The sequence below is a fragment of the Strigops habroptila genome, chromosome 8 (genome assembly GCF_004027225.2).
Source record: "Strigops habroptila isolate Jane chromosome 8, bStrHab1.2.pri, whole genome shotgun sequence".
NCBI lineage: Eukaryota > Metazoa > Chordata > Aves > Psittaciformes > Psittacidae > Strigops > Strigops habroptila.
Window position 1 is genome coordinate 56,711,402 of NC_044284.2, and position 23,084 is coordinate 56,734,485.

At 39.8% G+C, this 23,084-nt stretch overlaps 1 protein-coding gene across 4 annotated transcripts; it reads left to right on the forward strand.

Moving 5' to 3' along the window:
* Positions 1-55: 55 nt before the first annotated feature.
* On the forward strand, positions 56-21,871 carry LOC115611160 (protein zyg-11 homolog B). Of its 4 annotated transcripts, none has more exons than XM_030493608.1 (14): positions 56-269; positions 6,237-6,402; positions 9,070-9,824; positions 12,397-12,537; positions 13,800-13,976; positions 14,145-14,209; positions 14,846-14,945; positions 15,029-15,079; positions 15,727-15,888; positions 15,996-16,043; positions 16,586-16,783; positions 16,877-16,929; positions 17,541-17,638; positions 19,868-21,667. In XM_030493608.1, the coding sequence occupies exons 1-14, from the start codon at positions 267-269 to the stop codon at positions 20,056-20,058; spliced, it is 2,208 nt and encodes a 735-aa protein (XP_030349468.1). In that variant the 5' UTR covers positions 56-266; the 3' UTR covers positions 20,059-21,667. The 4 variants fall into 4 exon arrangements, with proteins under 4 accessions (XP_030349468.1, XP_030349467.1, XP_030349469.1 ...); XM_030493607.1 differs by lacking the exon at positions 56-269 and adding an exon at positions 2,446-2,483 and having other exon boundaries at positions 6,238-6,402; positions 19,868-21,871; XM_030493609.1 differs by lacking the exons at positions 56-269; positions 16,586-16,783 and adding an exon at positions 2,446-2,483 and having other exon boundaries at positions 6,238-6,402; positions 19,868-21,871.
* The last annotated feature ends 1,213 nt before the right edge of the window (positions 21,872-23,084 follow it).

Here is a 23,084-nt window from a genome sequence, read left to right on the forward strand (position 1 = left end):
GCGCTTTGTTGAATAACAGCCCCTTCTCCTCACGCTTTACCATCCTTAAACCTGGATTTTAAGCTTCCCACTCGCCCGCCGAGCAGGCAGCGTGTGCTTGAGCGCGGCCCCTTTAAGGGAGGCGGGCTCGGCGCTGCCTCCCGGCCGGCTCAGGAACATTCACTTCCAGGTCGGGGGAGGTGAAAAACGGGGAAAAGGCAAAAAAAAAGGAGCCGAGCTCCGGGACCCGGCTCGCTGGGCGCTCTGCTCCGGCTCCCAGCGCCGCGATGGTGAGTGAGCGCCGCGGGCCGGGCAGCCGCTGAGGGGACGGGTGGGCTTCGCTGTCGTGCAGGTGAAGGCGGGGAGGGAGGGAGGGAGGGAGGCAGGCAGGCAGGCAGGCAGGCAGGGAAGGAGGGAGGCTGCCCCCCGCCCCAGGGTGACAGAGCCCGGCGGCGGGGCGCTGAGGTGAAGGGGCCGTTATGGCGGCGCCGCGGGCCCCGCTCTGTCAGGCGGGCGGGGGGCAGGTGAGGCCGTTGGCCGCAGCGGGCGTGAGGGCGGCCCTGGGTGCGCGCCTCTACCCCCTCCCTTCGACCCTTGCCCGCGCTGCCGCTGAGGGGCAGAACCGGGAACGACCCGGCGGGTCCTTCCCCTCCCGCACACGAGGGGCCGGCAGCCGCCGCTCTTGTGTAACCGGTTATATAAAAGGGCGATCGAGCCCCGGCAGAGCGGAGGTTGGAGGCCGGCGCGATGCGAAGGGGCAGCGGCTCAGTCCTGCCCGCTGCGCCCCTGCACCGCCTCAGCGCCGCGACGGTGATGGCCCACCTGGCCTCGCTGCCGCTCACCCGCTCCTCTCATGGCACCTTGTGGGGTCGAGGACCAGCGGCTGCGGCCGGGGTCCCGCCGTACAGGAGTGGGGGCAGCGCGGCCGGCAGAGCCCCTCATCCCGCCGGTATGGAGGGCAGGACAGCCATCTCTGCCCCCTTTGCCTCCTCCAGCACACGCCTCCCCGCAGCCTGAGTGCCCTCCAGCCCTCCCAACAGCGCTTTCCCGCTGCGGCTTGCTTTGTCCAGGGGCTGTCTGGAAAAAGCCGTGCCCCCGAAAGCCCGGGTTTTGTGGTAGGCGCGGTACGTGGGCCTTGCTGAGCGGTGTAATGTGTAGTAGCGTGCTCTTAGAGCATGGAGCTAGCCAAAACTGGTGGTGGAGGAACAGCCCTTCTCTGTGGAAGGCCAGCGTCGGAGCAGAGCTGGGTGCTGGTTTGGTCGCTCCTCTGTTCGAGATGAGTGTGCATGTTTTGCTTTTAAAGGAGTAGCAGGAACTTCCTGGGTCATCTAGGCTCCCCCCTTGTTATTAAAAGCCTAATTTCATTTAGTCCCCTAATAAACTTTTTATTTTAAAATAGGTACCTTTTGCACCTGCTGTTTTATTCAGTGGTCAAGGGTAGAGCTTCATTGTTTGATGTTCTGAAGCTATGTACTGACATGTAAATTTATGGCCAAAACTCTACTTTGTGGCATTTCTGTGCCCCTTTGTTGCTGTGCTGACGCTGTGCTTGACCTTAATAGCTTTTTTCCTTCTGTAGTTTTTATTCGCTGTGCTGTGTCTATAGGTGGCATTCATATCTCTTACCTTTTGATCTGCTAGCCTGAGAAAAGCTGGTTTTGTTTCCTACTCTCAATATCCTTACCTCCACCCCCCAAGCATTCTAGTAGCTGTTTTGTTCAAACTGAAATGGTGCAGGTCTCGTAACATAAATAGCTCCATGAGGTCTCAGACTGTCTTAAAAATGTTATAATACATCCTTGGTTTTGCTTGATGCTTCTCCTGATGACCTCTTTGGCTGTCTCGCATTGCTTTCTTGCGGTTAAGCAAACCATTCAGGTTCTTCAGTCATTTCCAATTGATGAACTCATATCTGAAGTTCTTGATATTAATCTTGAAATACATGGCCTTACTATGTAGTTTTAATGTGACGCTACTTCATTTCAGATCCCTCGTAATCTCTGCCAACTTTGTATCACTAGCAACTAGCAGTTCCCACTTGTGCCAGAATAGTTAATGTTAAATTTGAATTCTGAGCATAATCTTTCCTTGAGTCTGGTTAATAAATTGCCTACATCTGTGTCGTCCTGTTTAAGTAGGACAATCATAAAGCTTTCTTAGTAACATAAATCGCAGAACTGTGTATTTTTCACTGCCTTTATTAGCACTCAGAAGAATTTCGATGACTGTTACTTGAGTTACTATTTCTTGATCATTTAAGAATGTTCCTTTTAAGAAAGTAAGTAAAGTTCTAGGGCTGTGGAGAGGTGGAAAACGGTTAGAAACATGGTATATCCAACACCAAAGACTGTGGCTCTAAATTATCTCTTATTTTGCTGTGAACTCTTTGAGAGAAATAACTGCCACAGTTGGAAAAGTCCCTTCTGTCCCCAGCCTCCTTCTTTGAGACTTCATACACTGAAGCATACACTTCAGTATGGCATACACTGACCTTACACGCTTGGGTTTTGTCATACTGAGTCTGCAATTTGATATTAATATTGAGGAGTACATTACAGAAATGGCTGTGTTGGAGCTGAAATTGGTGTTTGTTTTCCAGTGTTCTGTACTGGTTTATTGAGGTGGGAAACCCCCATCCCAAAAAAACTACCTGTGGAAAAGAAGGTTTGATTTTTAATGAGTCTTGAGACACAAAGCCAGCAGGAACTGAATGTTTCAGGCTGGAGGTGATAGGATCACGATACCTACAGTGAAACAGGCCCACACAGCAGCGGAGTTTGATTTCCGTATGAAGTTAGATTGGAATTACTGGTGGAAAACATGAGTTAAAACTGTCTCTTGTTTAGTTATTGTCGCATAAGCAGGTGGTTGCGTGCTGATCCTTCCCCAAAGAAACAGGATTTTGTTTTGATACTCACACTCAGCCAGTTAATCTAGGCATAATGTCCGGCTTAAGATCCTCTGATTTATTCCAGGTACTTTAACACATCCCTTTAAGATCTCTTTTCTTTTTAACTGAATTTTGAAATATAGTTGAATATATTCTAGCAATATTTGAAGTTGATTCAAGGAGTTTTTAAAAGAAAATGTGGAGGATGGTGTTCTTTTTGAGAACCTTTCCAACTGCATTAGTGTGTGAGCGATAAGCTGAACTGGGTAACATCATGTTGAAGCAGGTATTGCATTTCAGTGCAGTAGGGTATTGGATTACTGTTAGATGCCAGTAGCCATGCAGTTTATTCCCCCTTCACCTCCCTGGACACTTTGTTTGTTTGCCTTGGTTATATTAAGCACTTACAAAGTTAGCTGTTTAAAAGAATTAATTTAAATAAGCCTTAAAAAGCCCATCTAAATGCAATTATTCTACTTTTTTTGTACTATTCCATAAGCTAGTCAGTTTTAATGTGTCACATTACTCTTATAATATGCATTTTAGCTAATGGGGATGCCCAGACTTGAATCGTGTAATACAGAATTCTGTGGTTTGGAGAATTTCTTTTAATACGTATTTTCTGGCCATGAAATTAATTTGGTAGAATGAAAGAAACTATGAGGTAATGTGGAAGTATCAGATAATTAAGATGGCTCTGAAGAAGTCAAATATACAAAGTAAAATTTCTACTCAAATATTGCTGGATGATTTTCGTTTAAAAGGAAAATAACGCTGAGCTATGATTGACACACATTTACAGTGTCTTATTGGGGTATCAGAACCAGAAAGTGAAACTCCAGGTTTGTTTTCAAGTTGTCGTTCAAAGCATAACTAGAGAAAGGAACCATTTAAATCCTAACCTGAGATCTCAACTACAACTGAACACGTTTACTATGAGGTTTTTAACTGGGCAATATTCTCTTTAAGTAAAGAGAAGTTAAGGAAAGGAATGCCACAAGCTCCCATAAAAGGTTTACAGACCGTGTGCACGCTGTTCTATTTCAGTAGCAGTCAGTCTAGAAAATGGTTTTATGATGTTTGTCAAGGGGTTTTATTAGATACAGATAAAAACCTTTCGCGTATCTACCCAGCTTACCTCAGGAGTCTTCCTTAGGTGTGTTTCTTCAGCCTTCTGGCAAAATTGAAGAAACGACCCAAATGTCTCCTTATAACTGGTATAGGTGGAGTTAATAATAATGACTCTGTGGTGTTTGCAAGTGTAATTGATCCCTGCTTGTGGATTTTGTTCCGTTACTGTGTGGAGATGTCCTGCAGGGACTTCTAAGCGATTAATTCATATGAGAATTAAAACGATCTCTCCAAATTGCACATTGCCCAGTTAGAGGTACTGGTTGAAAAAATAGTTTTCTGAGTCATATGCTAGTGGTCTATCTGCAAGGCTAAAAATTCCCACTGGAGTTTGCTCACTGATACCCAAAAGTGTTTTAGTTTTTCTGGCAGAAATTGCGGCACAGGGCCAGAAAGAATGAAGAGAGGCAGGATTCTGGTTTTGTCATATTTAAGCATCAAATTAGAAGCACAAGATCTAAGGGGAGATGAGGATGTCGTTGCCTCAATGGGAATAATTTTTATATGCCTTTCAGTAAGGATTCTAATTTCTGTTTGAATCTGCAGCTGTCACACAAATCCTGAGTGTGTGCATTAATTTCAGGTTAAAAAGAAAAACGTCCTCTTCCCTTTAAAAAGAAAATGTACTGTTTTAAAATAATTGGTTGGGTTTTTCTGTTTAGGAGTACTTCAGGTATTGTTGCACATTATAAAGAAACAAAAGAAATCCACAGTTCCAAATTCTGCCTTTCCTTTTCATATCACCCTAAAATTGGAGGCAGCCAAATTGCTGTTTTCTGCTAATGCGAGCAAGTTGCATCACAAAGTAACTTCTGTTTCTTCAACAATAAATTGTAATAATCAAGCTTTTAAAAAAATAATGAAAAGCAAGCACTTGGGAAAATTGAGTCAAAGGAGTTGGAAGATGCATGTCAAAAGCTGCAGAAAGAGCTTGTATTTGAATAATTTGGAGTTCCTAGTTCCCAAACCTGTGCTTAAGTCTTCAGCTGCTATTGAACTGCAGTCTCTTATTGTTGTCAGTATATGATTTATTAAAGATAAGTTCCATTCCATCTTTGCCCTGAAGTGGTCCCCCCAGTCTTCAAATATATGCACCTTATTTTAGAAGACTAATTTCTGTCATTGTCATTTTCTTTATGTTTCTTCTATATGACCTTCCATATATATCTGTACTTCTGCGATGAGCATAGGAGGCAAGAAAAGCAACAAAAGAGAAGTTGAATGAGCTAGGAAAGAAAGGTGAAATTATCCAGAACTTTCAGTATAAAAGGGAAGCTGCAGTTTTTCGTACAGATGAGATCTGGCAAGAGTTGATGCTGTTATTTTGAATATTGTCTGGGGGAGTATGTACCAGTCACTCGCCCTTCTTTTGTGTAGTGCTGGGGATGATTCACAGTGCGGCGACTCATTCTTTATGTTGATTAATCTGTGTGGCTGAAAACAGTAGACTATTATTAGACATGGAATAAAAAACCTTTGAGATTTTCGTATCTCACTGTACGATCTCAAACTCTGAAAGAAAAGTTCAAGTTTATATTCTGCCTCGTCTTTTGTACCCTGGGTTCTACTGTAGATGATTTCCAGATACTTGGCGTAAAAAGGTGGAAGTTGGTATCTATAATCAGAAGGAATACTGTAATGCTTGTTACTTTGCTGTGCAAAATTTGGAATTAAAAGAGTTCTTTTTGACTTTCCTTGTTTGATATGAAGCTTTAAGTGCCCTTTTCAGTATAAAGAATTGCTCTTAACAATATATGAAACTTACCTGCATTCCTAATGTATGTCGGTAGCAGACTTCTAATATGAGTTGGCTTGTGTGAAAGATCTAAAGAAATAGTTTAAATCAAGAAGTAAAATTCGATTTAAAATCTTCTTTTAGCCTGTCTTGCTTGCTTAATTCCCAGTAGACTTCATAAACGCAAATGATCTTATCAGCAATTACTCTTCTTCCTCTGTGGACGCAAGCAGGGCTCAGCATGACAGACCAGACTGGCTGTAGTTCCGGGGGTGACTGGCGGAGGAGGCTGCCCATCAGTTTGGCCAGTTGTTTATTGTGTGACCCGAGGCTCTAAGGGGGATGTCTTCTTTTCTAATATTTGCCTGCTCCAATGAGAATCAGACTATCAAATAATAATGATTTACCTAAACCCAACATTATAGAGTAATGAAAGATCCATAGATGGAGAGAATGATTTGACTAAATATCCTTTGTTTTGTTGTGTTTTGCATATGACAGGAGGAAGCTTCTCCTTATTCTTTACTTGATATCTGTTTGAATTTCCTGACTGCCAACCTAGAGAAGTTCTGCACAGAAAGGCAAGATGGAACACTGTGCTTGCAGGAGCCAGGAATGTTTCCTCAAGAAGTGGCTGATCGACTGCTGCAGACGATGGCATTTCATGGTAAAAACAAATATTTGTGGGATCAGTGAAAATATTTTATTGGAATCTGCCACTGAAGTTCTGGTGTATTTTGGGGTAGAATCTGCTGTTAAAACTGTGTTCTTTAATCTCTAAACAGAGGATTTCTGTTATTTTTGGTTTTCCACAGCTTCAGCTCAATGTTGCATTGACGTATAGATGGTTCTAAATAGAAGGTCCTTTGTCTTGGGTTTATGATTTTAGTTTAATGTTCCTTCAATTGAACCTTCTTTTAATAGATCTTCTTTCAATCACTGAAAAAAAAAAAATAATTATTTGATTGTGCCACTTCCAGCAGCACTCAAATACTTCAATATCTCTCTCAGAGCAATTAATTGAATTTTCTTTACTGTGTGTCCTTGTGATTAAACTAGGAAATGATCTTGTGATTTTCATTAAAATAGCTTCTCATCACTTCTAGCACTTTTGTTGAAGTGGAATTTTTTGCTGGAAAGCAGTCAGTTTCAAGAGTGGTGTACACATCTGTGAAAAACAACCTTGTGGTGGTCTTACATTTTATGTACTGGCCTGTCATGCTCTTTGTCAGCACATCTTTGAGGAGGGGGCTGCCTTCTCCTTCACTTGCTTTAAGCATGACAAAGGGAAATGTGCCGATAAAAGCTTCGTAGCATAAATAGAGTGAATGTATAGATTTCCCTAGAGGAGAGGCAGGAGACCCATTCCTGAGGATCCTGGTTGTTAAGAGATGAGACATGACACTAGAAAAATTACTGTAAACAGACTAAGCACCCAATCCTATAGGTGCAGATTTGATTGGGTCTTACTGTGCAAATACTGGTGTTCTAGTTTTCCCAAGTTATTCTAGTCATATACAACAGAAGAAATGCTCCTGAAGAAAGGCAAATTCAAGCAACCTTTAAATCTTCAACATACATGCCTTTCTGATAAGTAATGTTTAGAGTACTCACGAGAAATCAGATTCAAGGAAACTGAAGTTTGGGCTGTTCATCTTGGAGAAGAGAAGCTGCGTGGAGACCTCACAGCAGCCTTCCAGTGTCTGAAGGGGGCCTGCAAGAATGCCAGAGGGGGACTCTTCATCAGTGACTGTAGTGATAGGACAAGGGGTAATAGGTTTAAACTTGAACATGGGCAGTTCAGGTTAGATATAAGGAAGAAGTTCTTTACTGTGAGGCACTGGAACAGGTTGCCCAAAGAAGTGGTAAATGCCCCATCACTGGCAGTTCCAAGGCCAGGTCAGACCTGGGGAACACCCAAGAGCCTTGGGTGACATGGTCTAGTGTGAGGCATCTCTGCCCATAGCAGGGGGTTGGAACTGGATGATCTTAAGGTCCTTTCCAACTCAAGCCATTCTATGAATTACCAGAAACTTACTACCAGTACTAGTAGTAATTTAAAAAGTAATTTAACAATACTTTAACCGAGTTATTATTACTTATTCCATTTAATTTTTCTGCTGGGTACCAATTGTTTCACCCCATATTTTTACTCTCTGCAAAAGAGGAATGCCACAGCTACTTGGACAGAAATGCCTCTGAACTGCTTGCTACTTGGAAAGGTCTGGAAATCTTAGTATTAATTTGACTTTGTCACAGAGCAAATCACTAGTTTGTGACTTAAATCCAAACTATAGCAGAAATGATGCTTTTATTCAACTATATTGCATTTTCAGTTTCTTTTCTATGTTTGGTATGCTTGAAGATAGGAGGTAAAACCCAGGAGTGTTGACATAACCCTCTCAAGTGAAACTAGAAGGACATGTTCTTCCTATTCTTTTTGTGTCAATGCTTGTGCAACCTCATCCTTCTCCACGGCTTTTTGTAAAGCAGTAATCCTTCCGTTGAGAATATATGAGTAAGAAATGTTGGTGTCCTCAATGTGTTTTGGGATAATCCTGTGCATGGAACTAAATGTATTATTTCAGTTAGGATGTTGCCAGTACGCTACAAAAAAAGACTGCTTATGCAGTCTTCTTGCTACAGAGCAAAAAGATAATCTCAAACAAGATTGTTGCATTTCCTTTTTTCATTGCTGTCTTTCTCTCCTTCCCACCCTTTCCTAGTCCTCCTCTTTGAATCATTTCTTAAGATTCTTTCTCACATTCAGCTTGTTTCTGAGCAACACTCCTACCTTCTTCATGAAGGATATATAGAAGAACTTAATTAGCTCAGTTTAGTTTATTGATTCTACTTATGAATTCAATCAAATGCTGAATTAGTCAATTGAGTTAAAGCAAGATGAGGACTGGTCATTGATTGCTGCTACTATTTTGAGGTTGACTAGGGAAGAATAACTTTCAGAATGTTGAAATTCTGGTTTTAGCACATTTCTAACCAGTTCAGTGAGAAAATCCAGAAATATATACAGGCAGCAGGCTGACTGCTTTGGAATCATATCCACATTTTATTTATTGCATGTTCCATGTTCTGAACCAAACAGGTAATGTGTACATACTACATCTTAATTTATCTGTCCTAGTCTCAAATCTGGAAATCTATAAAAGTGAGATTGTGATCTTAAAAGTGGAATCTCAAATATAAACTTTTGTGATCAGTGTCATAACTGTCTGAGAGAAACTGCTTTGCAGTTAATTTTCTTTGTTAACACCTTGTACCCTTGAAGTGATGTTCTGTACCACTGGAGCCAAACACTAATGCTGTTTTCCAACAGGGCTTCTCAACGATGGAACTGTGGGCATCTTCCGAGGCAACCAGATGCGTTTGAAACGAGCCTGTATCCGAAAGGCGAAAATCTCTGCTGTGGCTTTCCGGAAAGCATTCTGCCATCACAAGCTGGTGGAACTTGATGCTACTGGGGTGAATGCAGATATAACAATCACAGACATTATAAGTGGACTTGGCAGCAATAAATGGATCCAACAAAATCTGCAATGCCTTGTGCTGAACTCACTAACTCTTTCTTTGGAAGACCCATACGAGAGGTGCTTCAGTCAGTTGTCTGGGCTTCGTGCATTGAGTATTACCAATGTTCTGTTCTACAACGAGGACTTGGCAGATGTTGCTTCACTTCCTAGATTAGAAAGTCTGGATATATCAAACACCTCTGTCACTGACATAACAGCACTTCTCACCTGCAAAGACCGACTCAAGTCTTTGACCATGCACCACCTGAAATGCTTGAAAATGACCACAACCCAGATTCTGGATGTTATAAGAGAACTAAAATACCTGAATCACCTGGATATTTCAGATGACAAACAGTTCACATCAGACATAGCGCTTCGTTTACTGGAACAGAAAGATATCTTGCCTAATCTTGTGTCTTTGGACATTTCTGGAAGAAAACATGTGACAGATAAAGCTGTAGAAGCATTTATTCAGCAGCGTCCCACAATGCAGTTTGTAGGACTGCTCGCTACTGACGCCGGCTACTCAGAATTCCTTACAGGAGAAGGAAACCTAAAGGTTAAGTGGGGAAATTAATTTTCCTGAGAAACTACAATGTGCAGGAAAAAGAGAGCTAATCATTTGTAACAAATGTATGTGGGTGTTTCAGAAGGAGGCTGTAGGTTCATTATTTTTAACTGTTAATTGTAACTACTGACTTTATGTCAAATTCCTACTTAATTCTGGCACAGAAAATGCTAAATTTACATAATACTGTTGTAAGAAACATCTATTTTCTGTGCCTTTTCAGTGAGCCTTAGATCTTGATTTAACATAGCAGATCTGAAAGGGCTGAACTTTGTCTAGTCTGAAGTAATTTACTGGAATAATATTCTGATTCCAGCACAGTAGCAATATGTGAGAGGTGGAGGTAGAATCTGCATAAGCTTTGAGCAGTTCGTGATTAACACAGCAGATACAATAGAACTTAATAACTGAGCTGCTGTTGTACTCCATCACCACTTCTGTTTCCTATTACAATATTTCTACCTATCTTGAAAGGTCTTTTGGTGATGAACATGTAAGAAGCAATTAGGATGGAAAAACTTCCTCTTCTTGAACAAATCCTGCATTGCTTAGCCCCTTAGGATGGGATGATGTTTGCTGAACTTGCATTTATTTATCTTTTAGTGCCAGGCAACAAGATGTCGTTCCCTGTTCTGTAGAGTATGCATGCACTTACTGGACAATGAGCCTGTCCTGTCCCTGCAATGAAGGGGTCAGAATTAAATAAGAAAAAGGGATGTTTTAGACATGTCAGTGGTATATCATCTTTGACTCTGAGTTTTGGTTTCTACTGTGCCATGAGGATGATGGAAACTGCGGAGGGTATGAGGAAGAGTTTGCATAGTGTGTCCATAGCTTAGTCTGCCTCCTGTGCAAGCTGAGTTTTGCACTTCAGTTTTAAAATTCAGGATGCTCTTGTTATAGGTAAGTGAGGTAACACGGCTACACAGCTGTGTCATCTTTTTTTCCCCCTGGAAATTTTGACAGTTGTTAATGTCAGAGTGTCTTGAGTTGTCACAGCTGATAGCGCTGGGCATGAATGTTGCAACCAATTGTTGAAGTAAAGTTCCTATTTGGTGTGGTGATGTATGGCATCAGGAGATTATACCTCATGTTGGGATAAAATAATTCAATATAATCCTTGCTATTTAGAATACATGTTTCACAGAAGTGACCGTGCTATGAAAAGGCAGGAAGGAAGAAGATGCCAGTAATGTGAAAATCATGATGGACTTACTTATAGTGGTTGAGTTAGCAGTGTGGTTTGCATTTCTACTATTTTTTAAGGCATAGTTGTCAAGAAAGTCAAGAAGAGGCTGTAGTCAGTGACTGGGGTTTTTCCTTTTTTTGTAACTATACTGAAATATTCAGCAATATTCAGCTGCTTAGTCAAGGTACTGCTAAAGAATACACAGGATGCAGCACTCATGCAGACAGCAAAAATAAATGCTGCTGTCTTTCAAGCAGTCCTGTGGAATTTGGTTATAGAAAATCCTTGAAAAATGGAACAGTAGGCAAACATTACAGCTGAGAACATGCAGCCAAGTGGAAATTCTTCATACAGTGTATAATTGGCTGCAAAACATGTCAGTAAATACGATTGCCCTGTTCTAATCAGGAGAGAACATAAAGGGAAATCCAAGGTGGTATCAGTTCTCTCAAGGCTGTAATATACTCCTTATCTAGCAAGTTTAAAAATATATCTATACAATACAGGATGCACAGAATGTGACACTTTAATCTATGAGCATTTGCTTCCCTTATGTGGCACAGTCAGTAGAACAAGTTCTGCATGCTTCCCTAAGAATTAAAAAAGCAGAGATTGCAGCAATGATTCATTAACTAGTAGGACTGAGGAACAAACAGTCTAAAGTAGATAAAATAGAGTTAAATGGAAAATACAGCAGATTGGGAAGTGGAAAATTTTACAGCTAGTTGCTGATTTAATATTCTGAATTTAAGCTTGTATTAGTTAACAGCTCATAGCTTCTAATGCAGTTTTCACTGAATTTAGCACATTGTTTAGTTTTCATGTGTCTAAAATCTGGTCTTAAGAACTCCTTTGCAGAGAGCATAATTTAGTTCTTCAATAGGGTGCTGGCAAGCTATTGTTACAGATACAGCTTACAGGAAACTTGATGTAGACAAAGAATGGAAATACCTCTTTTTATTGCCAGAGCTAGAACCCAGAGCCAAAAAAATTACAGCTAAAATACCATCTTCATCAGTTTATCAGCTGCATTTCCCAGAGCATGCAGTTACAAATAGTACTTTTAGGCATTTGGTGCATCAAAAGCAGCTTTTAGTTATGAAGTGCTGCTTTTACTTAGTGGTTTCATACAGTTCTGCTTAAAGACATGACTGAAGCCTAATTTTTGCTCATAAGGTGGATTCTTCTTCATGAAGAATGTTTGAAGATTGCGTAGCTCTGGATTAAGATGGTCTGATAGAGTAATCATTTGCTTACTGAAGGATTTGGTTCAAAATATCACCACCTTTGAAACTGCAGCTTTGCACTTTGTTAAGAACAAATATAAAGTAAAATGATGACATCTTGAACTAAAGATTATTTCTCTATTCGTAGGTGTCAGGAGAAGCAAATGAAACTCAGATTTCTGAAGCACTGAAACGTTACAGTGAACGGGCTTTCTTTGTGAGAGAAGCACTTTTTCATTTATTCAGCCTGACACATGTAATGGAAAAAACAAAGCCTGAAATTTTAAAGGTAAAAGAATATAGTTTTGATGGTTGTCATGCATTGTTCCTTAAGCTGAGCCCAGCCCCAGAACCCTGGCATAAGCTATTTTATAAGCTTTTACCTTTTTCAAATGTGATTTTTATGATTGAAATAGTAATGTTGATAAAAATTAACAACTATTTAAACAACAGTGAAGTAGAAGATGCCATGTAGTGTTTTACGTTAAGTAAAATTGATCTGGACTAATGTAGAGTATCTAAATTTAGTAGCATCTACATTTTTTTTCCATGTAATTTTGAAGATGATACGAAGTTTTTTCCAGATGTGGAATTCTGTCCTTAGAACATATCTGTATTGGGTCAAATCAAAGGTCTGCTTAGTCTTATTCCCCAGGTACAACAGTGCCTTCTGCTGATGCTTACAAAACAGTAATAATAAGGAAGGCATTCAGTGATATCTCTTTCCACTGTCACCTTCCAGTATGATAGCAGGTGAATAAGTACCATTAGTGTTCTATGTTGGGCTCTAACGTGGAAAACCCTAAAAGCTTCCTTAGAAATCCATTCTCAGCATTGGCTTCCCATATCTGGAACACGAGAGATGGTTTAATTTGTACTGTGATCATAAAAAGAGGCATCAGTAGGACAGATGATTTTTGGTTTTCCTTTCCTCTTTCACATTGAACAAGTGACCTTGAATTTGCTGGCATCAGTATAAAAAAAACTTTGGCAAGCCGTAATCAGTATGAAAAATATATTCTTAGGTGAGATCGCAATTAACATACATAGCTGAAATGATGTTTTCAGCTTCAGGAAGAAGCTGCAAAAACTCTATCCTGACCTAGCAGCTTAGGATGTGCTCTGAAATGGCTGGTCTCCAAACAAGCAGCAACTACATCATTACCGTTACACTGCAGAAACTCTGTCCTATCTCATTCACCTCTGAAAGGGTTTGGTGGGGTTTTTTTATCCCAGTGTGTATAGCAAACCCTGGATCTTTCTAGGAATCTCTTGCATTCCATGCAGCCTCTCCTTTGACAGGCTGCCGCAACCTGTGCAAAAGGGCCTGGAGAAATAGAAGTTGTCAGCTTTGAATCACTTAGCAGAAGGAAGTGTTCCTCCTGAGATCTGAAATCTCACCAGATGGATTTTTCACTTAAGTAAAAGGGAGAAGAGGCAGAAATTGGGTGCTGTGAGTCATTTTCTGTGGCCTCAAGCAGCAGTGGATTGCTCTTGGGGTATGTGCGCAAACGTCAAGGAACTAACGTGGGCAAAACTCTTGCGTTTCAGCTTGTGGTAATTGGAATGAGAAATCACCCCCTCAACTTGCCTGTGCAGTTAGCAGCAAGCGCGTGTGTCTTTAACCTAACCAAGCAAGATCTAGCAGCAGGTATGCCTGTGCGACTTCTGGCTGATGTCACTCACTTGCTCCTGAAAGCCATGGAACACTTCCCAAACCATCAACAGGTAACAGACAACGTTTCTTTATTTTCTGTAAGATTCCCTGTCTCTTGTGGATCTTATGAAAGGTTTCTCCACATCTCCTAACCTCATGGAAATATATTTAATGATTCATAGCAAGAAAATATTCTGAAATATGTACGTATCTGATGAAGTAATTCTTTTTCCTCACAGCTACAAAAGAATTGCCTTCTTTCACTGTGCAGTGATAGAATCCTTCAGGATGTTCCATTTAACAGGCAAGTTTTCTATGTCAGTTACAATGAGTTGTAGCATTGCAGAGTACTCTTGCTTTGTTGTTATTCTTTGGGAAGGTTTGTTTCTGTCTCAGTTTCACTCAGTTTAAATCATTCCAGTGTGCTGAGTTTGTCTGGCCTATATTTTTTTGGGCCTGTAATTCACAGTTGATTATAGGTCTGAAAAAACTCCTTTGGTATACAGGTATTTTTTACTTCACCTGGGTGGGTCTATCACTAACTGTGTGTAACACAGGTCAGGATTTCTCTGGGGAGCCAGGGGATTGCTTTTTGTAGAGATTTTTCTACTTAAATGTTTTGCCCAAATGCTTTGAAGTGTGTTGGTCTGATGCTTCAGAAGATTGTGCCAAATTTTTCTTCCTTCTTAGGAAGTAATTCTTGTGCACTTTGATGTATAATTAGAAGTAAGAGACCCAAAGCAAACAACTCAAGGCTGACTGAGGCTCATGCAATACCTGTAATTTCACGGTGTATTTCTACTTTGTTTTGGTACAAGGCATAACACTTCCCATTTCTTTTGTCTTGTATGCATTTCTATCAGATGTGTTGTCTCTGTACATCTTTCTTTTACTGAGACTAATGAGGCTTCTGAAAACTAACATTATTTTTAACTTCCAGGTTTGAAGCAGCCAAACTTGTTATGCAGTGGCTGTGTAATCATGAAGATCAAAACATGCAAAGGATGGCTGTAGCCATAATTTCCATTCTTGCTGCAAAGGTACAAAATACAAGCTTTGAGGTGATAGGATAATATTTCTAAAATCTAGAAAAATTTGTTGATATGGTTTTATTTGTTTACAGCTTTCAACAGAGCAAACAGCTCAGCTTGGCGCAGAACTCTTCATTGTTAGGGTAAGTCAGATGCTTTCCTGACAGTTAAAAATACTGTCCTCTCCAGCTATTCATGCTGACAGTATTCCTAAAGATGCGTAAGGAGATAGAACTCTTAAGAACACATTAACACATTAACAAATGTATTCATTTGAAATCTCTTTAGAAGGAAGAGCCTGGAGAATTTGTTCAAGATAATATCAGAGACGGTAGCAATGAGATGTATTGGCATAGATGAAAAGAAACCAAAGGAGGAAAATTTGACACACGTAATACAAAGTGAAATAGCAAGACATCTCTTAATTTGTCAGATGAAAGATGCTCAAAAAGAGAATATTTGAAGTAAATGGTTAGTGCTGTCAGTATTCACGGGGGGTCCAGAGTTCTGTGGATGGCTTTATGCCATCTGTAACAGTACTATGCATGTAATTACAGTGGATACAAAAGAATTCATCTAGCAGGCAACCATGTTCAAAGGAGAGGTAAAAAGTTTAATAGCTGTTTTGGTTTTAGGTTTGACCCTGAGAATGTAGATCTTTACATGCTTAGCTGCATATAAACGCTAGCTATGCACTTCCCCAGTTGGTGCAGAAAGAAGCAGAGGAGCTAATACATTTTTTGATATGCAATCATAACTGGGATTTTTGTGTTTGGTGGTTTCTTTTCAGCAACTTCTACAAATAGTTAAACAGAAAACAAATCAGAATCTCGTAGACACTACTCTCAAGTTCACATTGAGTGCACTTTGGAACCTCACTGATGAATCTCCAACAACATGTCGACACTTCATTGAAAATCAAGGGCTAGAACTTTTCATGAGAGTCTTAGAGGTGAGTAGTACAGTTTTGGGGGTGGGTTATCAACATAGGCCTATAGTTAACATTGTTTCAATAGTAAATATAAATGGTTACCTATAGTTTGTCTCTTTTCTCCACAGTCTTTCCCATCGGAATCATCCATCCAACAGAAAGTTCTTGGACTTCTGGTGAGATGAAAAAGAAAACTTGCCTAATATTTTTATGTTTTTCTTTAATCTTTATAGTGCCCATTATTCACAGTTGAATTTTGGTTTTGACTCTTTTACCAGTTCTCCAATAGCACTAGTTATATTGACATTGATGGTTACAGGAAACAAAAAGAGCTCTTCAGAAAGGCCAGTGAGTGAGGCTTCAGATGAGTCCAGATGCAAAGAGTAGGTTGAAAATCAATGGAATTCAGAATTGTGCACTGCTGAAGCTTGCTGAAATTGTGTTTGAGAACGTTAAAACTAGCCTCTAATTTAGTGTAATCTGGATGCTAATGGCCTAAAATTACTGAAGAGAAAAACCTCTTCGTTTTGAGGCAAATTCCTACATTAGACTGAAAAAGTTTTCAAAAGCAAAATTAGTATTTTGACATCTGGTGGTCACCTGGATGTATGAAGATCTCATCCTGGTGTTTACTTATACAGTATAGTTCAACTTTATATATTTATCTCATATCATATTCTTTCTGTTGATATTTTCTCTTTTCTTTTCCCCCCTCCAGAATAACATAGCTGAAGTTAAAGAACTCCATTCTGAATTAATGTGGAAGGACTTTATAGACCACATCAGTAAATTATTGCACAGTGTGGAGGTGGAAGTTAGCTACTTTGCAGCAGGGATTATTGCTCATTTGATATCTCGAGGAGAGCAGGCCTGGACACTAAGCCGCAGCCAGAGGACATCTCTCCTTGAACAGCTGGTACAGAAATGATGGTGAATTTTATCATACTCTTTTATAGTTTTTTCAGTGTTTGTATTTAACAATGAGTGTTCTTGGTTCTGTATTTTGCAGCATTCTGCAATTTTGAATTGGCCAACCCCAGAGTGTGAGATGGTGGCTTACAGGTAACTATTGTCCTCATTTAGAGTTTGGAAAAGAAAATGAAGTACATCTCAATCTTTTTCTGAAAGCAGAGTGAACTGCTGGCCAGACATAGTTTTGTCCAAACACCTATTGGCTTAAAATATAGAGCATGTGAATTTTTCACTTTGTGACCAAAGAAAGTTAAGGACCTCCTGTAAAAGACAAATGTAATGTTGTTCTGCTGCCTTTCTGTTAAAGGTATTTAGCTGCATGCCTAAAAGATTCAGACACAAAAACTAACCAGTAAGGCTATGTTGGCTGGCTCTAGGTTAGCACTGTCTGTCCTACATAAAGAAGCTTGAGGCCAGAAAGTACAATTAGATAATTACTGCACATCTAATACTTATAATTTCCACTGGTAAGGAGCAGGAGGCATCTGAATGCTATGGTAAAGCATAATATATAATTGACTGTATACGATTTTAACTAGTAATTACCTTAAGCATTAAGAGGCTTGCCTACTGCATCTAAAACTCTAGTTCATCAACTGTCTCTCCTGCTTAAAACTGTAGCTGAATGTGTAGACAACATGTGACCTCTGAAGTAATAATATCTAGTAGTAAAGTAAGTTGCTGTTCTCTTTTTCTTACAGGTCTTTCAATCCGTTTTTTCCCCTACTTGGCTGTTTCATGACACCTGGTGTCCAGTTATGGGCAGTGTGGGCCATGCAGCACGTCTGCAGCAAAAATCGTATGTATTAAGATAATATTACCCTTAACATTCGTATTTCTTGGTATATTATTCACTAGCATGAAGTGGGAAAAATAAGAATTCCTAGGGTATTCACTCCTAATGCTCTGGGGAAACTACATTTAGGGTTTGACTAAATGGGGCAGGAGAGGAGAGTAATAGGATTTCTTTATATCCTTTTTATTTACTGGAATTTTACTATTAAATGCACAGTATTAATTCCAGTCTGTGGATGTGTTAAGATTAACCATGCTTTTGGCTTGGTTAATCTTGGTTTTTACTCAGAAATGTAAATATTAATAATGGGCAACAGATTTCTTTTAAATTAAGAACTATGATTGTAGCAGGTAGTGATCTCTTTACTATCAGAATACAAGTTTTGGGTAATCCTCATTGCTAATCACCTTTTTGCAATAACTTGCTGTTACATGAAACTCAGTTTCTTAATCTGTCTTTCCTACCTGCACAAGGACAACACCAGTGTCTTGTTTGTAAACTGATTTGGGAGCATGTGATGAAATGCCCAAGTGTTGGGAAAGGAAATAAATCCCCTGAGCCTGCCTAAATGTAGGAGTGGACAAACCTTCCTGGCTTTTCATGCCCTTTTTTTGTTTTTGACATTAAGTTGGTATGGTATGAATGTGTGTATTGCCATGAACTTCTACCAGAAAGCAAGCAGCTTTCCTCTAAAGTATTAAAAGTATTTTCTGTGCCTGCTTTTTTAATCTTCTTAACAGCAGTATATTTATGCTTGATTATCCCTATCCCATAAATCACTATTTTTACAGCAAAAAGACATCTATTTGGGATCGAACAATAACATTACATATTATATAACTTGGACGTCAGTGCAAAGTAGTGCGAGGACTTTTCCCATGTTGAAGTAGGACTGTTCTGACAAAGTTGTTCTACTGGTCAGACTCTGGGTAACAGTTTTTGATTAAGAACCTGTAATTTCTCTTTGGGTGTCATATATGTTCTATTTATTTTTAGCACCTATTTTGTGCTGTCGTAACCTCTGAGCTTTCGACAGAGGCTTGTGTTGATAGTAACTGCTGTGTAGAATGGAGAGCTTGGAAATACTTGGTGTACTCCTGATTTGAGATCAAGATGGTATTCCTGAAGTTTAGTTCTGATGGTAGTTGGTGCCAGAAGCTTCTGGACAAAGTTGCAGAGAAACTAAATGTAATAAACTACTGAGGGGAAATATGTTTAATTCTGAAACACGAATATTTATTTGATGCTTGGCACCAAGAAAGCTTTTTGTCCTGGAACGGAGATGTGTTTTTGTTTTGACTTCCTCTTTTTAGCTGGAGGTGAAGAGTAGTCTGGAATTAATGGGATTAATTTTTCTTGTTTGTTTTTTTTCTCCTTTTGCTGTTTCTCTATATGATATGAGCTAACTTAACAAAAATATTAGTAGCACTGCAGTAAATGTGATCCCCAGTGAAACATTTAGTGTCAGCATTGAGACAACTGTGGTGTTGCTTCACTGAGATGAGTGCTGAAATTGGGCACATCTGAGGTAACGCTCTGTGGATTGCACTACAGTACTCTTGACCTTTTTGTAACAACTTCTGAAGCTTGCATGTTACATTAAACATATGGCTCTTTTTATACCTGGTCCCTGCAGATAACACTGGAGCTGATGTAGGTGTGCTTTCAACTTCATAAAATCGATAATGAAAGTGGAAAGAAAAGTCTAATTTTATCCCTGAAAAGGCACTCATAGTAACTTCAAACTAGTTGAAGGGTGCCATCAATAGTGTCTGGCAAACTGTTTTTGGAGGAACCAGGTCCTGTTTGCTCACACAAGCCTGTTCAAGTGATGTGGTATATCTGAAACCATTTTCTGGTAACTTCTGTGCCGATGTTCTGGGTAAAGGTGGTATTTTTACCTGGGTACTCATAGATACTGTAGTATCTTAAAATACAGATATGTACACTTAAAATACCTGTAGAGGCGGCGGATGGAGAGAGGGAATACTATGCATATTACAGGACAGCTAAGACAGACGTGGAAATACATCTGATCTCAATCAGAGTCCTGTCCAAACAACTCTGTCGCTCTGTTGTAAAGTACAAATGCATTTCTGCAGACACTTTAGGGAGTGTCCTAAATGCTGCCTCGTCTAGGAGATGAAAGTGGATTTGAATCACTGTTTACAGTATCTGCTACATTTACCCTAGATAACGGTTTTTAATTCCCTTTTTTAAATCTTATTACAGCTGCCAGATACTGCAGCATGTTAATTGAAGAAGGTGGTTTACAGCATTTATACAACATCAAGGAAAACGTCCAGACTGATCCCCACGTCCAAAGGATTGCTATTGCCATCCTAGATAGTTTGGAAAAACACATTATGCGTCATGGGAGACCACCGCCCTGTAGAAAACAACAACAGAATAAACCAAACTGAATGCTGCAGGTATAGGAGTGTAAAGTATTGTCTCTGTAATAATCCTTTCTGATGTGTGTGTAGTTGGAGTAACTTGTAACATAGTGGTCACCATTAAAGTGATTTGCCAATAACTGTGGTACCCAGAGCCATGTACGGTAACCGTTGGTGAACATCAACTTTAATGGCAACCGCATATGCAACATGTAAAGGGTCACTGCTTGGGCTGGTCACACCTGTAGGATTACTGCTGGCTACAAAGACAGGGACTTCCACAGATCAAGATGCACATCTGAAGAAAAGACTTATAGGAATATCTTGTTTTGTGACCTCTGGGAGAGAAAGTTATTTCATCCCTATGATTGCTCTTCATAACACTGTTTACCAGTTTGGTGTTTGAATAGAACTGTGTGTGGTTGTGAGATTCAACACTTTGGCACATTAAAACAAAAGTACATGCATGCAGGTTACAAGAGACTTCTAACTAAGGCGACCAAAATGTCCATTGTCTCATAACCCTTCTAAACACAACTGGGGTCTTCAATTTCATTTTCCTTTTGCCTGCAAGCTGTGTTCTTTTGTTTTCCTTACTGCTAGAACAATGCCTCTTTGCAGTTCAGCTCTCCTGAGCCCTCCCTACTCTTCCTAAGGTGAGGACCGGCATTGTATCAGGGAAAGGGGAAACCTGCTAAAATAAAGCAATAGAAACAGGATTAAAATGAGACAATACTGAGAGGATGAGGTAAGCTTGAGATTTTAAATTTGATAACAAGAAGGGTGTTTTGTTGTTGTTTGACTGCTTTTGGTTGTGTGTGATATCTTTTGTTTTCAGAATACCGATAGGGAAAGGAGAAGGCTCATTAGAGCAAAATACTGATTTGTCTTCATCATGAAGGGGATTGCATGTCTTGATAAGAGGCCCAGGATATTTGGTCACCTTATTTATAAGACTAATGATTGCTCTGTTGTTTTCTGTAAATATTCTGTCAGTATTGTGCAGTGAATTATATTTCCAAGTCATCACAGTGCAAAATATCACCCAATGTTCTATGTAAGCCCTGTGTCAATTGCATTTTGTGGAGTGTGTAATTTTACATAAAGATGCTAATTGTAACAACTTCTTTCTTTCTACGGGTTTCAATGATGTGTTGAATGAAACATATTGCACAGCATACAGATGCCTGATAAAATGCAAGTGATGGAAGCAAACTGCATGTCCATTCACATTCAGTTTAATTTCAGGTATTGTTTTTGTTTATCTGGTTAGTCTCCATATTTCCATGGCAACTGACTGATATTCAGAGACTCTTCTGTAAATACATTAGTAATGAATCAAAAAAGAAAACGTTTGGTAGCTTACTTGCAGGGATGGCTGCTTCATGATGACCATATTTTACTATTTCTAACTCCTTCCTTCTCCCAACCCTCATCCTTCGAATAAAAACATCACCTCTAATCTTCAATAATCTAGTTATTGTGTACTTCAGCAACTTCAAAAGGTACTGATCCAGTAATTTAATCAATGTCGTGGAACTGCTTTTTGTATGAAAGTATAATTTGGCCTGCATCATTTTCATGTGTGTATCTGGTTATATGCAATTTTCTTGATTTGAAAAAAAAAAAAAAAAAATCAAATTTGTTGTAGCTTTGAATTATGAAGGTGGTTTAAAAAATGAAGCCTGGCCTGAAAGCATTACCTACCACCCTTCTGGGATGTCTGCTATAGGACTTACATGAAATGGAACACAAAACTTGTCAAAATGGGCGTTAATAGAATGAAAATAAATGAATTGCTACATGATTTTAAAATAAAGATGACAACTCTCTTACAGTATTGTTTTTTTTCTAGTAACAGGAGAACTTAACTAAAACTGTGTGTGTGTGGAGGGGGAAGTCTACTAGATGCAGCTCAATCTGAATGTGATACAGCCTCAGTCAGATGGTGAAGCTGCCGCTTCATGAAGTTCTGCAACCAGCAAGCACAGAGATTGTAAATAACTTTCCATACCCTTCTTGTTTTGTTCCCACATCCTTCAAGCAGTGAGCAGAATTCTTTTAAGCTGAAAAGTATGTATAAATCCACTAAATTGACTTGAAGTTACAGAAAGCTCTTTTCACATTCATGTGCAGCCTTCAGGAGTTCCTGCTAGGGTAGAGTAATTCTGGAAGCGACTTTTAAACTCTTGCATTTCACCTGTGGCATTTGACATCTTCTTTTGAAGGCTGAAGATCCTGACTCTGCTTTACCTTTGCAGATGTTTACATGGGACACTTGTGTATGTATAATCTGGTAAGGGTACTTCACCCCCAGAATTGTTGGGTTAACTTTAGGCACAAGGGAAATGGATAGTCTCAAAGCAAACCACATATCATGAAGTGACATTCAGTTCCAATGTGGTAAGCCACTTTTTACAAGTATATTTTTGATAACCCATGATGCATTTACTAAGAATATATTTCTCTAACTATACCAATTCACTTTTGCTTCAAAGCTCCAGTCTAGGGAAGCGAGAAGCTGTAGACTTGAACTGTGTGGCATGTCTCAATGCTGGAGAATGTCTATGCAGAAGGAAAAAAATAACTTCAACTTTGTCAGGCAACAGAGGGAACTAGGTGATGGGAGAGTGGTGACATGCCTGTGACGCCTGGCAGAGAGTGATCTGGTGCCCATATAGATACATGCACATACAGGCCACGCATTTTCTCAAGCTCTGATACCAGAGACCCAAGTTCAGCTGGATGGAGTGATAGTGCAAAACACTGGGCTATTCACAACAGATCTGGGATGAAACACCATTGCTCTGCTTTAATACAGTTTGTTCTGTCTGATTAGTTGGAAGAGCACTGATAGTGGGAAGCAACTTTTCTTTCTTTGTAAGTTAACTTTCTCTTCAGAGTGATTTTGTTCTTACCACTGTTTCCATGTTTTCTGCCTTTTTTTCCTTTTTAATTTGCTTACAGTGAGCCAGAGCTTCTCCCTACTCCTTCCTTGACAGCTGTTTGAGAGCCCTTACCCCTGCCTTAAGCTGTATGCACTTAAAAAGGTC